This window comes from Coregonus clupeaformis, chromosome 40 (assembly GCF_020615455.1).
Source record: "Coregonus clupeaformis isolate EN_2021a chromosome 40, ASM2061545v1, whole genome shotgun sequence".
NCBI classification, from domain to species: Eukaryota; Metazoa; Chordata; class Actinopteri; order Salmoniformes; family Salmonidae; genus Coregonus; species Coregonus clupeaformis.
Genome location: NC_059231.1, coordinates 36,065,166 through 36,089,922, shown reverse-complemented (window position 1 = coordinate 36,089,922; position 24,757 = coordinate 36,065,166). Strand labels below are relative to the sequence as shown.

Sequence of the window (24,757 nt, the reverse complement as noted above, 5' to 3'; positions counted from 1 at the left end):
GACCAAACAAGCTGCAGATTAGGTGCCGCGGTGTGTGTGTGTGTCTGTCTGACCTGTGTCTGTGTGTGCTCAACTTGCAGTGGGCAGACAAGTTTGCTATCAGTCAGAATGCGCGTTTAATATTTTTTCCTTACCATCGACCCGCTTGTTAGATATTATGCACATTGATAGTTTGATAGCAAACATCCTTGCCATTTGATTTATCATAGTAGCAGGCTAACAGGAGGCAGCAGCAGTCTGAATGGTCAGACCGAAAAATAAGTGAAAGTGACTCACTGGACCACATACTACACTGGCAAGCACACATGCACATACATGTACACACACCACAGGAGGTTGGTGGCACCTAGATTGGGGAGGATGGGCTTGTGTTAATGGCTGGAGCGGAATTGGTGGAATGGTATTAAATACATCAAACACATGGTTTCCATGTTATGAGTCATCCTCCCCTCAGCAGCCTCCACTGATGTACACACACACGGACATCAGTGGCGGTCGGTGCCATTTAAAATGAGGGATGACTATCATTCATATTCTATTCACCCAGTTCAAGGTAACAGCGATAGGTTTAGGCTACTACATGATATTCTAATTTTCCCTATACCCATCATGAGGTAGCTACAACCTAGCCTATGAATGAAAGTTTACAACGTAGGTGCTCAAGGGTCGAGAGATACATTTGAGGTGATAGTGACACATGGACAGACAGTGACATATTCAATACCGCCTTGCACACACTTGCCTCCATCTGGCTGTTCTAGTGTGTAATCATTACTCCAACAGTTGCAAGCGAGAGTTTCTGTTGAACAAATTTGGGTATGTGTATCCCTGTTTTCGTTCCATTTGCTTCTGTTTTAAGAAGAAAAAAAATGTCAACACAATCAGTGGAATGAATACACCCCTGATCACGTATAAACACAGTTCACTTTCATAGCAGCCACGTTGTATTCCTTCTCGCATCTATACGCTCTCCTCTCACATTTTCCCTTTGCTTGTGGACTTCAGTGCTCAACACATCAGCTATATGTGACGAGGCGAAAAAACCCTTCCAAGCCAAACCATATCATAACCGCTACACACAGCCTACATCGTTGTCATCATATTAGCTAAAGTCACGTCATAGTCAACATGGCTAATAGAACTAACGCTTTAGTAAACTAACTTATTTAGACCATGTAGCACCTCACTTGACTGACTGGCATGAGAAAGATGCGTGCTGGCATCCGAAAATTTCATTTTACCCGATCACAGATAATTACACTCTGTAGAAATACATATCAGTTACGATACTCGTTTTGTATTACTACTCGGCACACCTCTACTGGATATGCTATGCCTTTTAGACTAATCCATTACCGTGGGTAAAGGTAAATGTGGGTACATATAAAGTCATCATAATATGCAAGGATTTAGCTGTGGATTTGGGGTGAAATGGCTCAGTAAAATATTGTAGCATAATGCAGGAAGGTGCAAGTTATAATGAAATATTTTCACGTGAATTGGGGAAGGGGTGATTGGGGGGGCAAGTGTTTACATTATCGAGAGAGTCAGTCGTTGCTGTATCGTATCATAGCCATCTAGATACGTATGGAATCGTCTTGTAAGGGAAAGATGCACATCCCTAGACGATATTATATTGATACTTTTCCTTAAAATGTATACATGTTTTGGGTAGATAGCGTAAGCAAGCGCTTGTCGGCTGTACCTGCGCCAAAACGCTGGTGTTTTTCATACTATAGCTTGTTCTCCATCTTCTTTTAAAATAGTGAGCCAACATGGTTTCAGCACTTTCAGGGATTTTTCTGACATTGTAATCCTTGGGCTTGACCTGAAAAATCCTAAATTCAAAAGTGTAAAAACATTAATTATTAGAAATGGGCCTCCTGTAGCTCAGTTGGTAGAGCATGGCGCTTGCAACGCCAGGGTTGTGGTTTCGATTCCCACAGGAGGCCAGTAACTGTAAGTAACTGTAAGTCGCTCTGGATAAGAACGTCTGCTAAATGACTAAAATGTAAAATACAATTTCCTGATGGAAAAATGCTTTCAGTTTAAATTTAAATGACTAAAATCAGATATATAGTATGTAGAAAAGATAATGGACCTATATATTGTTTTATAATATTATAATTGAGAACTAATAGTCACCAAAATAAAAGGGAATTGAAAATTCCAAAAACAATGAATTTACCAGTATTGATTTTGTTATTCTGTTTGAGCAAAATAACACAGTGTTAACCATGGCGAAATGCATAGAATTGCAGGAAGTTAGCTTCAAAACTGCAACATTTAAAAAAAGAATTGCTGTACCGTCGACGCTGACCGCGACCTGACTTTTATTTCCATGACTGTTCAAACCAAATTTTCGCATGCTCTTGTCTCTCTGCAGCAGACATATAGTGAGGAATATGTTTGGAACATCAAATGAAGTATTGAATCATAATACATATAGATTAGTGAGAATCGCAAAACATATCGTATCGGCATCTAATGCTATTAACCCTTTGCCTTGATGACAGCGTTGCACACTCTTGGCATTCTCACAACCAGCTTCACCTGGAATGCTCTTCCAACAGTCTTGAAGGAGTTCCCACATATGCTGAGCACTTGTTGGCTGCTTTTCCTTCACTCTGCAGTCCAACTCATCCCAAACCATCTCAATTGGGTTGAGGTCGGGTGATTGTTTAGGCCAGGTCATCTGATGCAGCACTCCAACACTCTCCTGCTTGGTCAAATAGCCCTTACACAGCCTGGAAGTGTGTTGGGTCATTGTCCTGTTGAAAAACAAATGATAGTCCCATTAAGCCCAAACCAGATGGGATGGTGTGTCACTGCAGAATAATTAAGTGTGCCTTGAATTCTAAATAAATCACAGACAGTGTCACCAGCGAAGCACCATAACACCACCTCCTCCATGCGTCACGGTGAGAACCACACATGCGGAGATCATCCATTTACCTACCCTGCGTCTCACAAAGACACGGCGGTTGGAACAGAAAATCTCAAATGTGGACTCATCAGACCAAAGGACAGATTTCCAACGGTCTAATGTCCTTTGCAGCAATTTGACCATGAAGGCCTGATTTCAAGCATTCTCCTCTGATGTTGAGATGTGTCTGTTACTTGAACTCTGTGAAGCATTTATTTGGGCTGCAATTTCTGAGGCTTGTAACTCTAATGAACTTATCTTCTGCAGCAGAGTTAACTCTGGGTCTTCATTTCCTGTGGCGGTCCTCATGAGAGCCAGTTTCATCATAGCACTTGATGGTTTTTGCGACTGCAAATATTCCGGATTGACTGACCTTCATGTCTTAAAGTAATGATGGACTGTTGTTTCTCTTTGCTTATTTGAGCTGTTCTTGCCATAATAACGACTTGGTCTTTTACCAAATAGGGCTATCTTCTGTGTACCACCCCTACTTTGTCACATCACAACTGATTGGCTCAAATGCATTAAGAAGGAAAGAAATTCTACAAATTAACTTTTAAGAAGGCACACCTGTCAATTGAAATGCATTCCAGGTGACTACCTCATGAAGCTGGTTGAGAGAATGTCAAGAGTGTGCAAAGCTGTCATCAAGGCAAAGGGTGCCTACTTTGAAGAATCTCAAATATATTTTGATATTTTTAACACTTTTTTGGTTACTGCATGATTCCATATGTGTTATTTCATAGATGTAGAAAATAGTAAAAATAAATATAAACCCTTGAATGAATAGGTCCAAACTTTTGACTGGTAGATTTTTAAAATATGTTTTCCTTTATTATTTTCCCCTAACCCTACCATCCCTCCCGTAATTGGAGTAAACTAATGGCCAACCACTCTTAGGCTTCTACTTACAGCTTGTACATACTACAGTGAGGGGAAAAAAGTATTTGATCCCCTGCTGATTTTGTACGTTTGCCCACTGACAAAGAAATGATCAGTCTATAATTGTAATGGTAGGTTTATGTGAACAGTGAGAGACAGAATAACAACCAAAAAATTCATTTTAATGAGGGAAATAAGTATTTGACCCCCTCTCAATCAGAAAGATTTCTGGCTCCCAGGTGTCTTTTTATATAGGTAACGAGCTGAGATTAGGAGCACACTCTTAAAGGGAGTGCTCCTAATCTCAGTTTGTTACCTGTATAAAAGACACCTGTCCACAGAAGCAATCAGTCAATCAGATTCCAAACTCTCCACCATGGCCAAGACCAAAGAGCTCTCCAAGGATGTCAGGGATAAGATTGTAGACCTATACAAGGCTGGAATGGGCTACAAGACCATCGCCAAGCAGCTTGGTGAGAAGGTGACAACAGTTGGTGCGATTATTCGCAAATGGAAGAAACACAAAAGAACTGTCAATCTCCCTCGGCCTGGGGCTCCATGCAAGATCTCACCTCGTAGAGTTGCAATGATCATGAGAACGGTGAGGAATCAGCCCAGAACTACACGGGAGGATCTTGTCAATGATCTCAAGGCAGCTGGGAAAATAGTTACAATTGGTAACACACTACGCTGTGAAAGACTGAAATCCTGCAGCGCCCGCAAGGTCCCCCTGCTCAAGAAAGCACATATACAGGGCCGTCTGAAGTTTGCCAATGAACATCTGAATGATTCAGAGGAGAACTGGGTGAAAGTGTTGTGGTCAGATGAGACCAAAATGGAGCTCTTTAGCATCAATTCAACTCGCCGTGTTTGGAGGAGGAGGAATGCTGCCTATGACCCCAAGAACACCATCCCCACTGTCAAACATGGAGGTGGAAACATTATGCTTTGGGGGTGTTTTTCTGCTAAGGGGACAGGACAACTTCACCCCATCAAAGGGATGATGGACGGGGCCATGTACCGTCAAATCTTGGGTGAGAACCTCTTGGGTTGTGGATAGGTATTCCATCATGACAATGACCCAAAACACACGGCCAAGGCAACAAAGGAGTGGCTCAAGAAGAAGCACATTAAGGTCCTGGAGTGGCCTAGCCAGTCTCCAGACCCTACTGCCATAGAAAATCTGTGGAGGGAGCTGAAGGTTCGAGTTGCCAAACGTAAGCCTCGAAACCTTAATGACTTGGAGAAGATCTGCAAAGAGGAGTGGAACAAAATCCCTCCTGAGATGTGTGCAAACATGGTGGCCAACTACAAGAAACGTCTGACCTCTGTGATTGGGGATTGAAGGGTTTTGCCACCAAGTATCAAGTCATGTTTTGCAGAGGGGTCAAATACTTATTTCCCTCATTAAAATGCAAATCAATGTATAAAATTTTTGACATGCGTTTTTCTGGATTTTTTGTTGTTATTCTGTCTGTCACTGTTCAAATAAACCTACCATTAAAATGATAGACTGATCATGTCTTTGTCAGTGGGCAAACGTACAAAATCAGCAGGGGATCAAATACTTTTTTCCCTCACTGTATGAGATGAGTAATGCAAGATATATAAACATTATTAAAGTGACTAGTGTTCCATTTCTTAAAGTGGCCAGTGAGGCAGCAGCAGCCTCTAATGTGCTAGTGATGGCTATTTAACAGTCTGATGGCCTTGAGATAGAAGCTGTTTTTCATTCTCTCGGTCCCAGCTTTGATTCACCTGTACTGACCTCGCCTTCTGAATGATAGCAGCAGGCAGTGGCTCGGTTGGTTGACTTAACATAGCTGTGATAGGCTATAGGCCCAGCTGTTCCTGAATTTGCTAATGTTTTTTACAATGTGTTTCAGGGGAAAGAAAGCTTTAAGCAAGAAGAAGCTGAAACGGCGGCAAAAGGTTAAGTCAAAAGTCAAAACAAGAAAAAAGGTAAGATACATTTTCTTGGTACAAGAGGGACCTTGTGAGTCACTCAATTTTCTCAGGATAATATAATGGATTTATTGCAAATTTGTTGCTTCAGTTCTTTTTGGTCAAAGAAAGTTGGAGTAGCCTATTTTGGTAGCCATGCTGGTTAAGTGTGCCTTGAATTTTAACTAACTCACAGACAGTGTCACCAGCAAAGCACCCCCACACTATAACACCACCTCCTCTGTGCGTTATGGTGGGAACTACACATTTCAGATTTGTTTATTTATTTTTAACAAATTAATAAAAAATGTAAAGCTGAAATGTCTTTAGTCAATAAGTATTCAACCCTTTATGGCAAGCCTAAATAAGTTCATGGGTAAACATTTGCTTAACAAGTCACATAATAAGTTGCATGGAGTCACTCTGTGTTTAACTTGTTTTTTTTTATGACTACATCATCTCTGTACCCCACACATACAATTATCTCTAAGGTCCCTCAGTCGAACAGTGAAATTCAAACACAGATTCAACCAGGTTGGTTGACCAGGGTTTTCCAATGCCTCGCAAAGAAGGGCACCTATTTGTAGATGGGTAAAAATAAAACATGTAGGCATTTAATATCTCTTTGAGCATGGTGAAGTTATGAATTACTCTTTGGATGGTGTATCAGTACACTCAGTCACAACAAAGATACAGGCGTCCTTACTAACTCAGTTGCCGGAGAGGAAGGAAACTGCTCAGGGATTTCACCATGACACCAATGGCGACTTTAAAACAGTTACTGAGTTTAATGGCTGTGATAGGAAACTGGGGATGGATCAATAACATTGAAGTTACTTCACATTACTAACCTAATTGACAGAGTGAAAAGGAAGCCTGTACAGAATAAAAATATTCCAAAACATGCGTCCTGTTTGCAACAAGGCACTAAAGTAGTACTGCAAAAACTGTGACAAAGCAATCACTTTTTGTCCTGAATACAAAGTGTTGAACACATTACTGAGTACCACTCTCCATATTTTCAAGCATAGTGGTGGCAGCAAATGTTATGTGTATGCTTGTAATCTTTAAGGACTGGGGAGTTTTTCAAGATGAAGGTAAAACTGAATTAAACTAAGCACAGGCAAAATCCTAGAGTAAAACCCGGTTGTCTGCTATCCACCAGACACTGGAACAGCAATTCACCTTTCAGCAGGCCAATAACCTAAAACACAAGGCCAAATCTAAACTGGAGTTCCTTACCAAGAAGACAGTGAATGTTCCTGGGTGGCCGAGTTACAGTTTTGACTTTAACTAGAAAATGTTACTTAAATGGTTGTCTAGCAATGATCAACAACCAATTTGACAGAGGTTGAATACTTTTTTAAAGAATAATGGGCAAATGTTGCACAATCCAGGTGTGGAAAGCTCTTCAAGACTTACCCAGAAAGACTCACAGTTGTAATCGCTGCCAAAGGTGCTTATACAAAGTATTGACTTGGGTGTGAATACTTACAGTACCAGTCAAAAGTTTGGACACACCTACTCATTCCAGGGTTTTTCTTTATTTTTACTATTATTCTACTTGTGAAGACATCAAAACTATGAAATAACACATATGGAATCATGTAGTAACCAAAAAAAGTGTTAAACATATCATAAAATATTTTATATTTGAGATTCTTCAAATAGCCACCCTTTGCCTTGATGACAGCTTTGCACACTCTTGGCATTCTCTCAACCAGCTTCATGAGGTAGTCAGCTGGAATGCATTTCAATTAACAGGTGTGCTTCTTAAAAGTTGATTTGTGGAATTTCTTTCCTTCTTAATGTGTTTGAGCCAATCTGTTGTGTTGTGACAATGTATACAGAAGATAGCCCTATTTGGTAAAAGACCAAGTCCATATTATGGCAAGAACAGCTCAAATAATAAGCAAAGAGAAACGACAGTCCATCATTACTTTAAGACATGAAGGTCCGTCAATACGGAACATTTCAAGACCTTTGAAAGTTTCTTCAAGTGCAGTCGCAAAAACTATCAAGCGCTATGATGAAACTGGCTCTCCATGAGGACCGCCACAGGAATGGAAGACCCAGAGTTACCTCTGCTGCAGAGGATAAGTTCATTAGAGTTACCAGCCTCAGAAATTGCAGACCAAATAAATGCTTCAGAGTTCAAGTAACAGACACATTTCAACATCAACTATTCAGAGGAGACTGTGTGAATCAGGCCTTCATGGTCTTATTGCTACAAAGAAACCTCTATTAAAGGACACCAATAATAAGAAGAGACTTGCTTGGGCCAAGAAACACGAGCAAATAAAGTTCTGAACCGATCAAACCAAATAAAAAGGACTGGTTTATATCGTGCCTTTCTGTTCCTTTTTAAACCTCTGAATTGTTTTGTTTTTTCAGTAGCTCGACATTAAATTACTTCACCAATCAGTGTGGATAGAGCTGCTTGCTGTGGAGCGGGCAAGCTATAGTTATTTTAGCCTAGGTAGCTGATAGTACATGAGAGTTGTTTACATGCACGATGGACAACCAAGTGTAGGGCGCGAGATGCGACTTAAATTATGGGGGTGGGGAGACAGCGAGAAGGGGTGGAGGAGGAAGCTTGGCTTGAAGCTCTGGGCATCTTGTTATGACATATTTTAGGCCCACAGAGTTATACCTATGGAGGAGCGGCTCCTCTGGAGGAACTTTGAATGTCTTTGAACTTTGACAATTGGACCAAAGCTAGCTAGCTAGACCTTTTCATAGTTAATAAATCCAATTTGAAACGTGATAACTCCGTAACTAGCATTGAAAAAGTTAATCAAATGTTCTGTAATTAAAAATATCTCATGCTTGTAATGTCAGATGGCTGCAGTATCTTAAGCTTCAAAGGTGTAGGGGCACGTTGCCTTCACATGCGCACACACTAGCAAAGATTTTCAGCTGGCAGACACTGTTCTTACTTACCTCAGTGAGGCAGACACTGGAATAAGTGAGTGACAGAGTGAGGGCTTTGGCATAGGCGCCTTGTTGCGTTTTTATGTGGGACTGAGAAGAAAATGCCCGGAACGTAAAATAACGTTATTAACCATTTCCCATGCTATTAAATAACAATTTAGTTCCTGTTTTTCGTTTCTGTTCCCTGAACTGATTCCAAGCCCTGGTTATATGTGCAGATACAGTGCCTTCAGAAAGTATTCACACCCCTTAACCTATTCCACATTTTGTTGTTACAGCCTGAATTCAAAATTTATTCAGTAAAAGTTTTTTCTCACCCACCTACACACAATACCCCATAATGACAAAGTGAGAAAAAAAATTCCAGAAATGTTTGCACATTTATTGAAAATGAAATACAGAAATATTATATTTACATAAGTACTCACACCCCTGAGTCAATACTTTGTAGAGGCACCTGTGTTGGCGATTACATCTGTGAGTCTTTTTGGGTTAGTTTCTAAGAGCTTTGCACACCTGGATTGTAAAATATTTGCACATTATTCTTTTTTTAAATTCTTCAAGCTCTGTCAAGTTGGTTGTTGATCATGCTCTGTCAAGTTGATTATTGCTAGACCGCCATTTTCATGTTTTGACATTGATTTTCAAGTTGATTTAAGTCAAAACTGTAACTCGGCCACTCAGAAACATTCAGTCATCTTGGTAAGCAACCAGTGTATATTTAGCCTTGTGTTTTAGGTTATTGTCCTGCTGAAGGGGGAATTTGTCTCCCAGTGTCTGCTGGAAGGCAGGCTGAACCAGGTTTTCCTCTAGTATTTTGCCTGTGCTTAGGAGAATGGCGCCTGAGGGGATGGCTGCCGTTTTATGGACTCTTAACCAACCGTGCTATTTTGTGTTTTTTCGCATTGTTTGTAGCTTATTTTGTACATAATGTTGCTGCTACTGTCTCTTATGACCGAAAAGAGCTTCTGGACATCCGAACAGCGATTACTCACCTTGAACTGGACTAATAATTTTTATTTAATGAGTCTGACGAGAGGGATTTGCTCCAGACGCCCGACAGGGCCCTCATCCCCGTCATTCGCAGTAGAAAGAAAATAGGATAGCGCGGAAGGAGATCGGGGTGCCTGGTAAGCAGCCGGCAACGAGTGGCTAATCTGCCTTTGCCATCGATACTATTGGCCAATGTACAATCGCTTGATAATAAAGTGGACGAACTAGAAGCACGTATATCCTACCAACGGGACATTAAAAACTGTAATATGTTATGTTTCACCGAGTAGTGGCTGAACGACGACATGAATAACATACAGCTGGCGGGTTATACACTGTATCGGCAGGATAGAACAGCAGCCTCTGGTAGGACAAGGGGTGGCGGTCTATGTATATTTGTAAACAACAGCTGGTGCACAATATCTAAGGAAGTCTCGAGGTTTTGCTCGCCTGAGGTAGAGTATCTCATGATAAGCTGTAGACCACTCTATCTACCAAGAGAGTTTTTGTCTATATTCTTTGTAGCTGTCTATTTACCACCACAAACCGATGCTGGCACTAAGACCGCACTTATCTTTGTATGTATTTTTTGTTGTTGAATTTTTAAATATATTTCTTTGGTGTTTTTTCTTAAAATTGGATTGTTGGTTAAGGGCTTGTAAGTAAGCATTTCACTGTAAGGTCTACACCTGTTGTATTCGGCGCATGTGACAAATAAAATGTGATTTGATTTTCTATTCCGTTTCTTTTTATCCTAAGGAACTCCCTAGTCCTTGCCAATGACAAGCAGACCCATAACATGATGCAGGCACCACCATGTTTGAAAAAATGAAGTGGCACTCAGTGATGTGTTGTGTTGGATTTGCCCTAAACATAACGCTTTGTATTCAGGACATAAAGTGAATTTCTTTGTCACATTTTTTGCAGTTTTACTTTAGTGCCTTATTGCAAACAGGATGCATGTTTTGAAATATTTTTTTTTCCGTACAGGCTTCCTTCTTTTCACTCTGTCATTTATGTTAGTATTGTGGAGTAATTAAAATGTTGATCCATCCTCAGTTTTCTCCTATCACAGCCATTAAACTCGGTAATTGTTTTAAAGTCCCCATTGGCCTCATGGTGAAATCCCTGAGCTTTCCTTCCTCTCTGGCAACTAAGTTAGGAAGGACGCCTGTATCTTTGTAGTGACTGGGTGTATTGATGCACCATCCAAAGTGTAATTAATAACTTCACCATGCTCAAAGGTAGGGCTGGGCAATATGGCCAAATATTATATCATGGTATTTTATATAAATTGGACGGTATGACAGTATTTTATGGTATTTGATGTTTTTGAATAATAAAAGTTCTACATTTGCTTTATGAGTAGTGCGTGACCCTAGGGTGGCAACACATACGTTCTAAGGGATTTCAATTGGTCTTTCGCCATTCTGATTGTTTTATAGTGTTCAATTAAACTGCAACCCAAAATAATTTTCTGCATTTTCATCAATTTCTGCATTTCTTGCACTCATTTGAGATCATTTCCACACTGCGACGTAGATCTGCGCGATATGGGCAAACAATCTAGGCCTTATTTTTAACCCAATGTTGCAATTGTGATTTGACTTGATATTTAGAGCAATACACTTGGGAGAACTGTTGGAATCATGGAAATATAATGATTATTCTAATTCTATAGTTAGAATATAATAGTGGGCACTTTGAATACAGTGTTGTTTAACATGACAATGAATGAAAATGCCAGGTTGGAGTTATTGTGACAGGGTATAAACCAAAGTGTTAAGTGTTTCCTAGGGGACCCTATAATCTTTGGCTACATTTAATATTTTCTCTTAATTACTTAATGTAGCTAACATATTCATGTTTGCGTGTTCCTCTTTGATTTAGAAGATACTGTTGCACAAAGAACGTGCTGATTTAGGTCTACACCATCACTGGTATTGTTAGCAGTATAGCTAATTATGTTTGCTCTGTACATATATTAGCTAGGTAGCTAGCTAGCCAGCTAACTAGCGATTAGCATTAGCGGCTAACAAGGTTTATGCCCAACTTGCAAAACCTCCCTGTGGTTGAATCTGTGTTTAAAATTAAATGCTCGACTGAGGGACCTTACAGATAATTGTATATGTGGCTTACAGAGATGAGGTATTCATTCAAAAATCATTTTAAACACCATTATTGCCGACGGAGTGAGTCCATGTCTTATGTGACTTTTTAAGTAAATTTATGCTCCTGAACTTTTTTAGACTTGCCATAACAAAGGGGTTGAATCAACACATTTCAGCGCTTCATTTTTATTTAATTTGTAAAAGATTCTAAAAACATAATTGTTATTTATTAGGGATCCCAAGGCAGCAGCTACTCTTACTGGGGTCCAAACACATTAAGGCACTTACATCACTCATAAAACAAAAGATAAAACAGTACATCATAGAGCATTATTACACCACTACATATCTACAATACAAAATGTATAATATAACCATACAGCAGGATTACAATGTACGTTTGTGTGTAGAGTGCGTGTGCTAGTGTGTGTGTGCGTATGCATGTGTCTGTACCTGTGTGTGTGTCGCTTCACAGCTGTTCCATAAGGTGTATTTTTATCTGTATGCTGTATTTGTATCTGTTTGACATTATGGGGTATTGTGTGTAGGCCAGTGACACACAATCTCAATTTTATCCATTTAAAATTGAGGCTGTAACACAAAGAAATGGGGAGAAAGTCAAGGGATGTGAATACTTTCTTTTTTTTTTTTTTTTTTTTTTTTTTTTGTCATTTAGCAGACGCTCTTATCCAGAGCGACTTACAGTTAGTGAATACATATTTTTTTTTTATACTGGCCCCCCGTGGGAATCGAACCCACAACCCTGGCGTTGCAAACGCCATGCTCTTTCTGAAGGCACTGTAACTGAGGATGGATCAACTACATTGTAGTTACTCCACAATACTAACATAAATGACAGAGTGAAGATAAGTTAGCTTGTACAGAATAAAAATATTCCAAAACATGCATCCTGTTTCCAATAAGGCACTAAAGTAATACTACAAACAATGTGGCAAAGAAATGAACTTTTTGTCCTGAATACAAAGCGTTATCTTTGTGGCACAGGCAAAATCTTAGAGGAAAACTTGGTTCAATTGGCTTTCTAACAGACACTGGGAAACAAATGCACCTTTCATCAGGACAATTATATACACTGGAGTTCCTTACCAAGACTACATTTAATGTTTTTACCGAGTGCGCCTAGTTACAGTTTTGACTTAAATTGGCTTGAAAATGTATGGCAAGACTTAAATGTCTGTCTAGCAATGATCAACAACCAACAACAGAGCTTGAATAATTTATAGAAAAATAATGGGCAAATATTGTACAATCCAGGTGTGCAAAGCTCTTGGAGACTTACCCAGAAAGACTCAAAGCTGTAATCATTGCTAAAGGAGATTCTAACATGTATTGACTCAGGGGGTTGAATAGTTATCTACCGTAATCAATATATTTTAGTGTTTTATTTTCCACTTTCTTCCACAGAGTATTTGGTATAGATCGTTGACAAAAAATGAGAATTAAATCCATTGTCATCCCACTTTGTAACAACAAAATGTGGAAATAGTCAAGGGGTGTGAATACTTTCTGAAGGCACTTTAAATTGAGAGAATAAAAGCATTTATATAGAAAGCTTTGTGATTGACAAGGAGAAGTTTGATGTCGGACAACAGAATGTTCATGATTTAATGCGTGCCAATGCCGCCTCAGCATTACGGCTACATTTATACTATGTCGTAGGCAGAACCTTACCACAATCATGACTATGTCGGTTGGCGGAAATAAAAGTTTAGGCTTTGATACTGGCAACACCTTTCAGATATAAAGAAAAGGTGGAAAAAAGTTGGCAGCATGCTAAAGTTTTTTTTTTTTTTGTTTTGTTTGTAAAGGGTATATGATAACGTTTATTCACTTCTGTTTTTGAGAGCTCTAGGCTTGGTGGTAGCCTAGTCGTAATGTTGTTAGCCAGCTAGCTAGCTAGCTAGCTAGCTGCTATTGTCTGACTCGTTCTGTAATTTGAGTTTGCAAATGGGAAAATAAACCCTGATCAAATTGCCTGCTGATGTTTTTGAATTGCTCTATCTGTATCATGTTGTATTATTAAATTGTATAATGGTTTAGATGAGAATTGCTGCTCGCATGGCATTCTTCCAAACTGTCTGGTGTGAGATTTACGGTACTAGAGGTGTGCAGGCAGAAAGTAGCGATGCCGAAGCCACGGTAAATGAAGCTAATGTTAACACAAAAAATTTGACTGATGAGACTGGGGCCGGTAACAAGTCAAGTGAAGCTGAACGGGCCCTAAAACAAAGTAGAGCTGTAGGTTAGGCCTAAACAGCAGACGTGTACCAAATGTGTACCAAATGGCACCCTTTTCCCTTCCTTACATAGTGCACTACTTCTGACTAGGGCCAATTGCACCCTATTCCCTACATAGTGCACTACCTTTGACCAGAGCCCTATGGGCCCTGGTCAAAAGTATTACGCTAGTAGGGTATAGGGTGCCATTTGGGACGTAACTATAGGCTACATGTCCCAATTTTCTCTAAGATACAGCACTACACTGGTAGTGGGGCAAATCCTGTATTTGCAGCAGTAAGAACATCCACCCCTGCTGAGACATATGGGTCAGGGTAGTAGGTAGGCTATAGCCTAGTCTTCCCTGGTGCTTTTGGTGCCCACCCGCCTGCATTGTTACAATTGCCAAGAGGGCAAAAAATCTGTCGCCGACAGATTCTCCTGATTCGCTTACTACAGCTCGAATCCTCTTAAGTGAATTAAGCATCTCTATAGCTCTATGATCAGTGAGAGTGAGTGCCCAACCCCAACACGCTCCTCTCTCAAAATAAAATTGTATTTGTCACATGCTTCGTAAAGAATAGATGTGTACCATTGTAACAGGGTTGGTACGCAGGCACATGACGCGCACGTAGACAAGATGGCGTATTGAATAGAAAGCGGTACAAACAACCTCAAGATAAAAACATAATATTCAAAATCAGTAAGTTAGACTAAATATTAGCATTTCATATATTCGCAGTTAATAAAATTCAATCTGGATAATAACACAAAAAAAATCATAAGGCTAGAGAAATATATCGACAAATATTACAACAACACGCAACACCCAAACATGGCGGAAGATAAGCGAGGAGAACCGATCCCCAAGAGGAAACGCGACTCATTGACTGATACAGATGATATATCCTTTTCACCACTGGGTCTGGTAAGTGTGGAAAGCAACCTGTTGAAGTCGATAAATGACAAATTGGGCATACTAGAATTGGTCAGTAAGGACGTAAAAGAGTTGAAAGCGAGTCTTCAAATGAGTGACGAAAAAGCATTGATAATGGAGAAAGAAACCAACAAATTAAGTGACAGTCTCTAAGATGGAAACGGACGTTAGGGAACTTAAAAAGGAGAACAACCTTCTGAGAGAAGCCTTACTAGACATCCAAACTAGATCGATGAGAGAAAATCTAGTACTTATGGGTATTCAGGAAAAGGAGGGAGAAATAACAGAGAAGATTATGAAGGACTTCCTGCATACAGTGCTTCAAATCCCACTCGAGGCTGTCGATAAAATCCAACTCGAACGTGTACACTGTTTCGGAAAAAGAGGACATAAATATGAGCGCCCAATCGTTGCCAAATTTGCATTTTTTAAGGATAAAGCAAGCTGGCACGAAAAGACTTGCTGGCACGAAAATAGGCATGAATGATCAGTTCCCGAGGGAGATTGCAGAAAGGCGCAATGTTCTGTATCCAATCTTCAAGGAAAACAGATTAAAAGGGAAACGTGTTGCACTCGTGGTGGATAAACTGTATATCGACAACCAAATGTTCAGAGACACAAAGACTACTCCATGGCTATTCTAAAAGTTGTAATAGAGGAGTCGAATAATGGAACACCCAATACTAGCAATGATAGGGATTGTAATATTAAAGAACAATTATAGTAAGTATAGTATTTTATAAAACGATAAAACGATATAACAAGAAAAGATAACAAGCAGAATAATACATCTTCAAATACAACTAATTAGAACATGGCTTTTTTGGCAGGCGGTTGTTGTTTTGGCGGATGGTTGTTGTGGTTTGTACTGTGTTCTCTCTGGCGTCCTTTCCCCCTTGCGGATGCAGGTGCGTTTGCACGCTCTGCCCATTTTCTTCCGCAGTCAACCACGTGGTGTGCATTTTTGTGTTTGGAAAGGTGCGGCGTTAAGTGAGTGAGAGGGGAAATGGTTGCATATCCCAGAGCCGACGGGGGTCTATGAGCAGGGGTAGTGAGAGAGAGCTTTCAATTTTGTGTAGATGAGAGATATACATTTTTAAATATAGTATACATCTAACCTAATTTTGTATTGTCCTATCATGATGGAAAGATCCCTAACCCTATATCCTGGACACCCACCTGAGTGACCCATACACCAAAGAGAAGTTCCCATCTCTTTGATGGACCTGCTGTGAGTATGCAGCCTAAACAGAGAAATAAATGCGGTCAGAGACCTACTTGAGCAGCACCGCCCCCTCAAGATTCTGAGCCTGCCTGGCAGGGTTGGTCCTACAAAGCCAGAGCCCCCTGATGGGAGAGCATTATATACAAGGAAATTCTCAAAGCTGCTAATGAGAACAGTGACGACCTTTTACCTAGCCGGTGGGGATTCCGGTGGGGTACCCCCACCCAGGTAGTGGCAGTGCTGGCAACACTGGCTGCAGTGACCCATGGGGAGGGGGTCACACTAGGACAATCAGAGAGGGGGTTTATCATTGTGGCCCAGGTGGCACAAAATAATCAAAGGTCTGACTGCACGGAGATGCTTGGGAAAAATGGTTACTACAGGGGATCAGAGTGTTTGTGTCTCAGGTGAAGAGGGTGGATCTGATCTCCATCACCTAGGACTTGACATGGATTAAGTAGATTAATCAAATCTCACATTGTTGTCAATTTCTGCTCAATCTGCATGCTTTCTCAATCAGCTGTAACTGTATGTGCACTCGTAAATCAGGTCCTTTCTTGAGTTGGGCTCTGGGAAATAACAGCCGTTGAGTATCTGATTTTATATGTTAAAATCCTACACATGAACTGCCGACATTATTACGCATATTAATTGATAATGATGGAAAATAGGATATGCATTATTATTTTGTATACTTGTACATTATGGTGTATGGTGAAATAAGTATAGCCAGTTATAATTGTAATGGCTAAGCTGATAATAACAAAAGAATAACAATATTTGCATGGCTCAAAGAGAAGGAATATAATATCTATTGTATACAGGAAACTCATTCAACAATTCGAGATGAAGTTGTGTGGAAAAAGGAATGGGGGGGTGGTGGAAATATACGTCTCACATGGGCAAAGAAATTCAAAAGGGGTGATGATATTAATTAATAGTAATTTCGATCCGAATGTGCAAATTGTCCAAATAGATACGCATGGTAGATGGATTATTTTAAATATGTTATTGGGCCATAAACAGATGTGGCTCATTAACCTTTACGGACAAAATAATGATGATCCACACTTCTTTGACAATATATATAATAAATTATCAACCCTGCAAGCAATTCAAGACAATATTATTATGGTGGGGGATTATAATACTGTTTTAAATAGCTCAATGGACCGTAAAGGAAATCACACCACAAACAATCACCCACATGCTCTTAAGGAAATTGTGAATGTCATGGATACATTAGAACTAGTAGATATATGGAGGCTTAAATATCCTGATCTAGTGAGATATATATGGCGGAGACTCAATCAAGCTAGTTGTCTTGACTTCTTTCTTATCTCATTCTCGTTGGCACCAAAAGTTAGTGTTGATAGGGGACAGAATGCGGTCGGACCATCATATAATTAGCATATACATTACCCTTACTGAATTTCCACGTGGGCGAGGATATTGGAAATTTAATCAAAGCCTATTGGATGATAATTTATTTATAATTACAACAAAGGAATTTATAACTGACTTTTTCCGACATAACATAGGTACAGCAAATCCCCTTATTGTATGGGGCACCTTTAAATATGCCTTTAGAGGCCATGCAATTCAGTACTCATCTCAAACAAAAGCAATTTAGGTCAAGAGTTTATACTAACAAAGGAAATAGAAAGTCTAACAGAACAGATAGATGGCAAAAAAAAAACTAACATGGAGGCTCAGAATAAATTAGAGGAAAAACAAAAAGAAATGGAGAAACTTATTCAAGAAAGATCAAGTGTAATATATTATAAAAATAAAGCAAACTGGATGGAAAATGTGGAAAAATGCACAATTATTTTTTTCTCTTCAGCATAGGAATGCTACCAAAAATAATTTAATGAAACTGGTTACAATTGACGGAGTCACTCATGATTCACCAAATTATATTTTGAAGGAGGAAACAAAGTACTTTAAGCATATGTTTTCTTTTCAGTCGCCTCCATCTCCTCTAACTGAAGCTAATTGTAGATAAAAAAAATTATATTGATAATGTAAAATTAACAGCCATACAGAAAGACTCATGTGAAGGTGAAATTACAGAGGAGGAACTTCTGGATGCAATTAAAGACTTTAAGTCCGGGAAAACTCCAGGGTTGGATGACATACCAGTTGAGGTATACCAAACCTTTTTTGATATACTAAGAGGACCGTTATTAGCATGTTTTAATCACTCCTATGTAAATGGTAGATTATCTGACACTCAAGAAGAAGGTCTGATCTCATTATTACTGAAACAGGATACAAGTGGAAAATATAAAGATCCAGTCCATTTAAAAAATTGGAGGCTCCTTACACTTCAGTGTTGTGATGCAAAAATTCTAGCAAAATGTATAGCGCATAAAATTAAAAAGGTATTGTCGGATATCATTCATTCTAATCAGACAGGTTTTTTACATGGAAGATACATTGGAGATCATATAAGGCAAGAACTGGAAACAATAGAACACAATGAAAAATATGTGAAACCAGGCCTGCTATTCATAGCAGACTTCGAAAAGGCATTTGATAAAGTACGACTGGGGTTTATATATAAATGCCTGGAGCATTTCAATTTTGGAGAATCTCTTATAAAATGGGTCAAAATCATGTATAGTAACCCTAGGTGTAAAATAGTAAATAATGGCTATTTTTCTGAAAGTTTTAAACTGTCAAGAGGAGTGAAACAAGGTTGTCCACTATCGGCATATCTATATATTGTGGCCATCGAGATGTTAGCTATTATAATCAGATCCAATAATAATATCAGAGGATTAGAAATCCAGGGCTTAAAAACAAAGGTGTCATTGTACGCTGATGATTCATGTTTTCTTTTAAATCCACAACTAGAATCCCTCCACAGCCTCATAGAGGAACTAGATACATTTTCTAATCTTTCTGGATTACAACCAAATTGATGACAGATTTACTATATTACGTATTGGATCACAAAAAAAAAATCACATTACCATGTAGTTTACCAATAAAATGGTCTGATGGTGATGTGGGTATACTCGGAATACATATCCCAAAGGAAATAAATGATCTCACTTCAATACATTTTAATAGAAAGTTAGCAAAAATAGATACAGTGGGGGGAAAAAAGTATTTAGTCAGCCACCAATTGTGCAAGTTCTCCCACTTAACAAGATGAGAGAGGCCTGTAATTTTGATCATAGGTACACATAAACTATGACAGACAAATTGAGAATTTTTTTTCTCCAGAAAATCACATTGTAGGATTTTTAATGAATTTATTTGCAAATTATGGTGGAAAATAAGTATTTGGTCACCTACAAACAAGCAAGATTTCTGGCTCTCACAGACCGGTAACTTCTTCTTTAAGAGGCTCCTCTGTCCTCCACTTGTTACCTGTATTAATGGCACCTGTTTGAACTTGTTATCAGTATAAAAGACACCTGTCCACAACCTCAAACAGTCACACTCCAAACTCCACTATGGCCAAGACCAAAGAGCTGTCAAAGGACACCAGAAACAAAATTGTAGACCTGCACCAGGCTGGGAAGACTGAATCTGCAATAGGTAAGCAGCTTTGTTTGAAGAAATCAACTGTGGGAGCAATTATTAGGAAATGGAAGACATACAAGACCACTGATAATCTCCCTCGATCTGGGGCTCCACGCAAGATCTCACCCCGTGGGGTCAAAATGATCACAAGAACGGTGAGCAAAAATCCCAGAAACACACGGGGGGACCTAGTGAATGACCTGCAGAGAGCTGGGACCAAAGTAACAAAGCCTACCATCAGTAACACACTACGCCGCCGGGGACTCAAATCCTGCAGTGCCAGACGTGTCCCCCTGCTTAAGCCAGTACATGTCCAGGCCCGTCTGAAGTTTGCTAGAGTGCATTTGGATGATCCAGAAGAGGATTGGGAGAATGTCAGATGAAACCAAAATATACCTTTTTGGTAAAAACTCAACTCGACGTGTTTGGAGGACAAAGAATGCTGAGTTGCATCCAAAGAACACCATACCTACTGTGAAGCATGGGGGTGGAAACATCATGCTTTAGGGCTGTTTTTCTGCAAAGGGACCAGGACGACTGATCCGTGTAAAGGAAAGAATGAATGGGGCCATGTATCGTGAGATTTTGAGTGAAAACCTCCTTCCATCAGCAAAGGCATTGAAGATGAAACGTGGCTGGGTCTTTCGGCATGACAATGATCCCAAACACACCGCCCGGGCAACGAAGGAGTGGCTTCGTAAGAAGCATTTCAAGGTCCTGGAGTGGCCTAGCCAGTCTCCAGATCTCAACCCCATAGAAAATCTTTGGAGGGAGTTGAAAGTCTGTGTTGCCCAGCGACAGCCCCAAAACATCACTGCTCTAGAGGAGATATGCATGGAGGAATGGGCCAAAATACCAGCAACAGTGTGTGAAAACCTTGTGAAGACTTACAGAAAACGTTTGACCTGTGTCATTGCCAACAAAGGGTATATAACAAAGTATTGAGAAACTTTTGTTATTGACCAAATACTTATTTTCCACCATTATTTTCCATTCATTAAAAATCCTACAATGTGATTTTCTGGATTTTTTTCTCTCCATTTTGTCTGTCATAGTTGACTATGATGAAAATTACAGGCCTCTCTCATCTTTTTAAGTGGGAGAACTTGCACAATTGGTGGCTGACTAAATACTTTTTTTCCCCACTGTAGGTGTTCCTCTTGTCCAGGTGGGAAAGGGCAGTGTGGAGTGCCATAGAGATTGCATCATCTGTGGATCTGTTGGGGCGGTATGCAAATTTGAGTAGGTCTAGGGTTTCTGGGATAATGGTGTTGATGTGAGCCATTACCAGCCTTTCAAAGCACTTCATGGCTACAGACGTCAGTGCTACGGGTCGGTAGTCATTTAGGCAGGTTATCTTAGTGTCCTTGGGCACAGGGACTGTGGTGGTCTGCTTGAAACATGTTGGTATTACAGACTCAGTCAGAGACATGTTGAAAATGTCAGTGAAGACACTTGCCAGTTGCTCAGCGCATGCTCGGATTACACGTCCTGGTAATCCATCTGGCCCTGCGGCCTTGTGAATGTTGACCTGCTTATAAGTCTTACTCACATCGGCTACGGAGAGCGTGATCACATAGTCATCCGGAACTGCTGATGCTCTCATGCATGCTTCAGTGTTGCTTGCCTCGAAGCGAGCATAGAAGTGATTTAGCTCGTCTGGTAGGCTTGTGTCAGTGGGCAGCTCGCGGCTGTGCTTCCCTTTGTAGTCTGTAATAGTTTTCAAACCCTGCCACATCCGACGAGCGTCAGAGCCGGTGTAGTACGATTCAATCTTAGTCCTGTATTGACTCTTTGCCTGCTTGATGGTTCGTCGGAGGGCATAGCAGGATTTCTTATAAGCGTCCTGGTTAGAGTTCCGCTCCTTGAAAGTGGCAGCTCTACCCTTTAGCTCAGTGCGGATGTTGCCTGTAATCCATGGCTTCTGGTTAGGGTATGTACGTATGGTCACTGTGGGAACAACGTCATTGATGCACTCATTGATGAAGCCAGTGACTGATGTGGTGTACTCCTCAATGCTATCGGAAGAATCCCGGAACATATTCCGGTCTGTGCTAGCAAAACAGTCCTGTAGCTTAGCATCTACGTCATCTGACCGCTGTTTTATTAACCGAGTCTGGTGCTTCCTGCTTTAGTTTTTGCTTATTAGCAGGAATCAGGAGGATAGAGTTATGGTCATATTTGCCAAATGCCAATTTCTCTCTGGTTGCACATTTAACATGCTGGTAGAACGGATGTAAGTTTCCCTGCATTAAAGTCCCCGGCCACTAGGAGCGCTGCCTCTGGATGAGCGTTTTCCTGTTTACTTATTGCCTTATATCTCATTGAGTGCAGTCTTAGTGCCAGCATTGGTTTGTGGTGGTAAATAGACAGCGGGAAACGTGTTAAAAACCCAGCAGCGTTGCAATTCTTGACACATTCAAACCGGTGCGCTTGGCATCTACTAGCATACCCTGTTTAAATGCACTTAAATCTTGTCTTGCCCATTCACCCTCTGAATGGCATACATACACAATCCATGTCTCAATTGTCTGATGGCTTAAGAATCCTTATTTTACCTGTCTCCTCACCTTCATCTACACTGATTGATATGGATTTACCAGGTGACATCAATAAGGGATCATAGCTTTCACCTGGTCTGTCGATGTCATTTAAAGAGCAGGTGTTCCTCATGTTTTGTACACTCAATGTATATTTCCACATTATGAGGTTGGAATGATACTGTGAAATTGTGAAAATGATAATGCCCTTTTAGTGTAAGAGCTGGTTGAAAAGACCATGTGAAATTTCAGCCTGTTTTGGTGGGATGGAGTTTTGGCATAGGACTGTAAATTAGTTAATAGACCAATAAGAAGTTTTTCCCTCCCCACTCAGACCACTGCCAGACAGCTCTAGCCAAATTCTTGCTAGATAAATTGCTCTTTGCTTTAGAAGCTATTTTTGTTTATTTTTGACCATTTTAATTGAAAACAATCACAGTAGGGTACTTAATTGTTACCCAGAAATGATTTTATATTGAGATAAAAATGGCTGCCTTGGACCTTTTAAGGACTGGCACAATGGGTTTTGCCCATTCACTCACTTTGTTCTTGACTAAAGCGTGCGTCCAAGTCAGCCTCTACTTTTGTTCTGATAGCATAATGTATGGGTTTGCTGTCTGGCTTAATGCTAAGCATCACTGCATCATACTACCCAGCTCTCCATTAAAGACTTCTCCATGTTTCTTTAAGATGGCGGGTAGGCCTGTCTCCATGTGTGATTGTACGCTCTGATGGCCAAGTATGATTTTCTCCAGCCACGAACGTCCCTGTAGTAATGGATAATCTCCTTTCACGACGTAGACTGGCAGCTTTTCAGTTTGTCTGTTTAACTGAACTTTGACCTCAGTGATGCCTCTCACAGCGACAGATTCACCTGTGAAAGTCTTTATTACGATGTGTGCTGTCTGAAGTGGAAGGTGTTTCAGTATCTTTTTGTAGACTGTGTCTGACACAAGATGCAGCTGCCACTGTGTCAAGCTCCATACTCACTGTCTGCCCCTTTAGCAAGGAATTGTCATAGTAGCCGTGCGGCCCCCCAGCAACAGTCAGTATATTCAGTGTGACTACCTCGTTTGATGAGTCGCTCACCTCTGTGTTCTCCTGCTCAACAACGTGAACATGTCTAATTTTCTTTTGTTGGAATGTCTTTATCTTGTTTTTTGTTGTCAGTCTTTGACGTTTTCTGAGTTTTGTTTTGTTTCTGCAGGCCCTTTTTGTGGCCCTTTTTACCACAGGCTCGGCAATCCATGTCCTTACACCAGCATGTAGACACCAGATGTCACACCTTGCCTCATCAGAAGCATGTGCCTTGCTTTCCCTGTCTCTGATTTTCAGTTGCAACTTTGCATTTTTCGTGATACACCCAACTGCTGAGCCTCTTTAGCAGCTAGTTCCATGGACACACTGTCTTCTATGGCCTTTACTTTCAGTCAATAGTCTCTTTTGTGTAGCTTCACTCCCTAGCCCACATACTAGTCTGTCTCTAATAGTGTCATTTAGAACAGCAATTCTCAACTGGGAGGTTTTGAAACATACTCCAGGCTGAACTTTAACTACTAAAGCCAGGTAGAAAGTGTGCAGAAATCATAATGAACCTACATTTTTATATAATTTTATCTCTGAAAATGTTTTTCTTCAATTAGTATTTTGAATACAGAGTTAATTAGCACTATTTAGTAGATTTGGTTGATTTTGTGGTCTCAAATCAGTGTGCTTACTAACATTCTTCATTGAGGATATGGGCAACATTTTTTATTTAACCTTTATTTTGACAGGGAGTCAATGCTGAGACCAAGCTATCTTTTCCAGATGAGCCTGGAAAAATAAATGGATTATTGACGATGTACCATCTCAGATTGTTCTGAAATTGTTCCTGTAGTTAGAAACGGGTAAGATTAGCATTCCTGCAACATTATTTTGTGAAATATAACTTGGTCTTTGAGAAATTAAGCTAATTGATTGCTATGTGACCTCTGAAGCAGAAAAGTTTGTTCATGTGTCGGGGTTCAACACTTCGGTGTTTTATAAAAAAAGTTTTATATTTATAAGACACCTATACATTTTATACTTTTAAAACCTTTGTTTTAAGTGTTAGTTTTCGGGACCACAGTGTTGGTGCTGCTTTTAACACGCTTTGTTTGGATGGATTTTTGCTGTCCCCTGGAGCTAGCATTAGCAGGCTAGCTTCAACTATCTCGGTTGTAGCAGGCAAAGCTTGTCTCACGTTGCGGTTGCCTCTTGTAGCCAGGACAGTTTCTGACCTGCGTATAAGCATGTCAGACTGTTCTGTTTTGGAGTCGGATCTGGAGATGGACAGCAAAGTAATTAAATGTGAGACCTTTGATATACTCATTGTAGTCGATGAGGAACTGATCAATATACTTGTGATAAATGCTAACAGCTCCATGCCTCAAAGGAGCCGATCATTGAGCTACTAGACGAGAATAGGGTCCTAAGTGAACGTCTTGCTCTGGCTAAGGAGACTTC

At 40.1% G+C, this 24,757-nt stretch overlaps 1 protein-coding gene across 2 annotated transcripts in view; it reads left to right on the top strand.

Annotated features, from left to right (window-relative positions):
- LOC121554853 (E3 ubiquitin-protein ligase MYCBP2-like) overlaps positions 1-24,757 on the top strand; it is a 323,061-nt gene that overhangs the window by 19,819 nt on the left and 278,485 nt on the right. For both annotated transcript variants that reach the window (XM_045212139.1, XM_045212140.1), the window contains exon 2: positions 5,695-5,770. In XM_045212139.1, the coding sequence (XP_045068074.1) occupies positions 5,695-5,770 (76 nt within the window). The remainder of the gene's footprint in view (positions 1-5,694; positions 5,771-24,757) is intronic.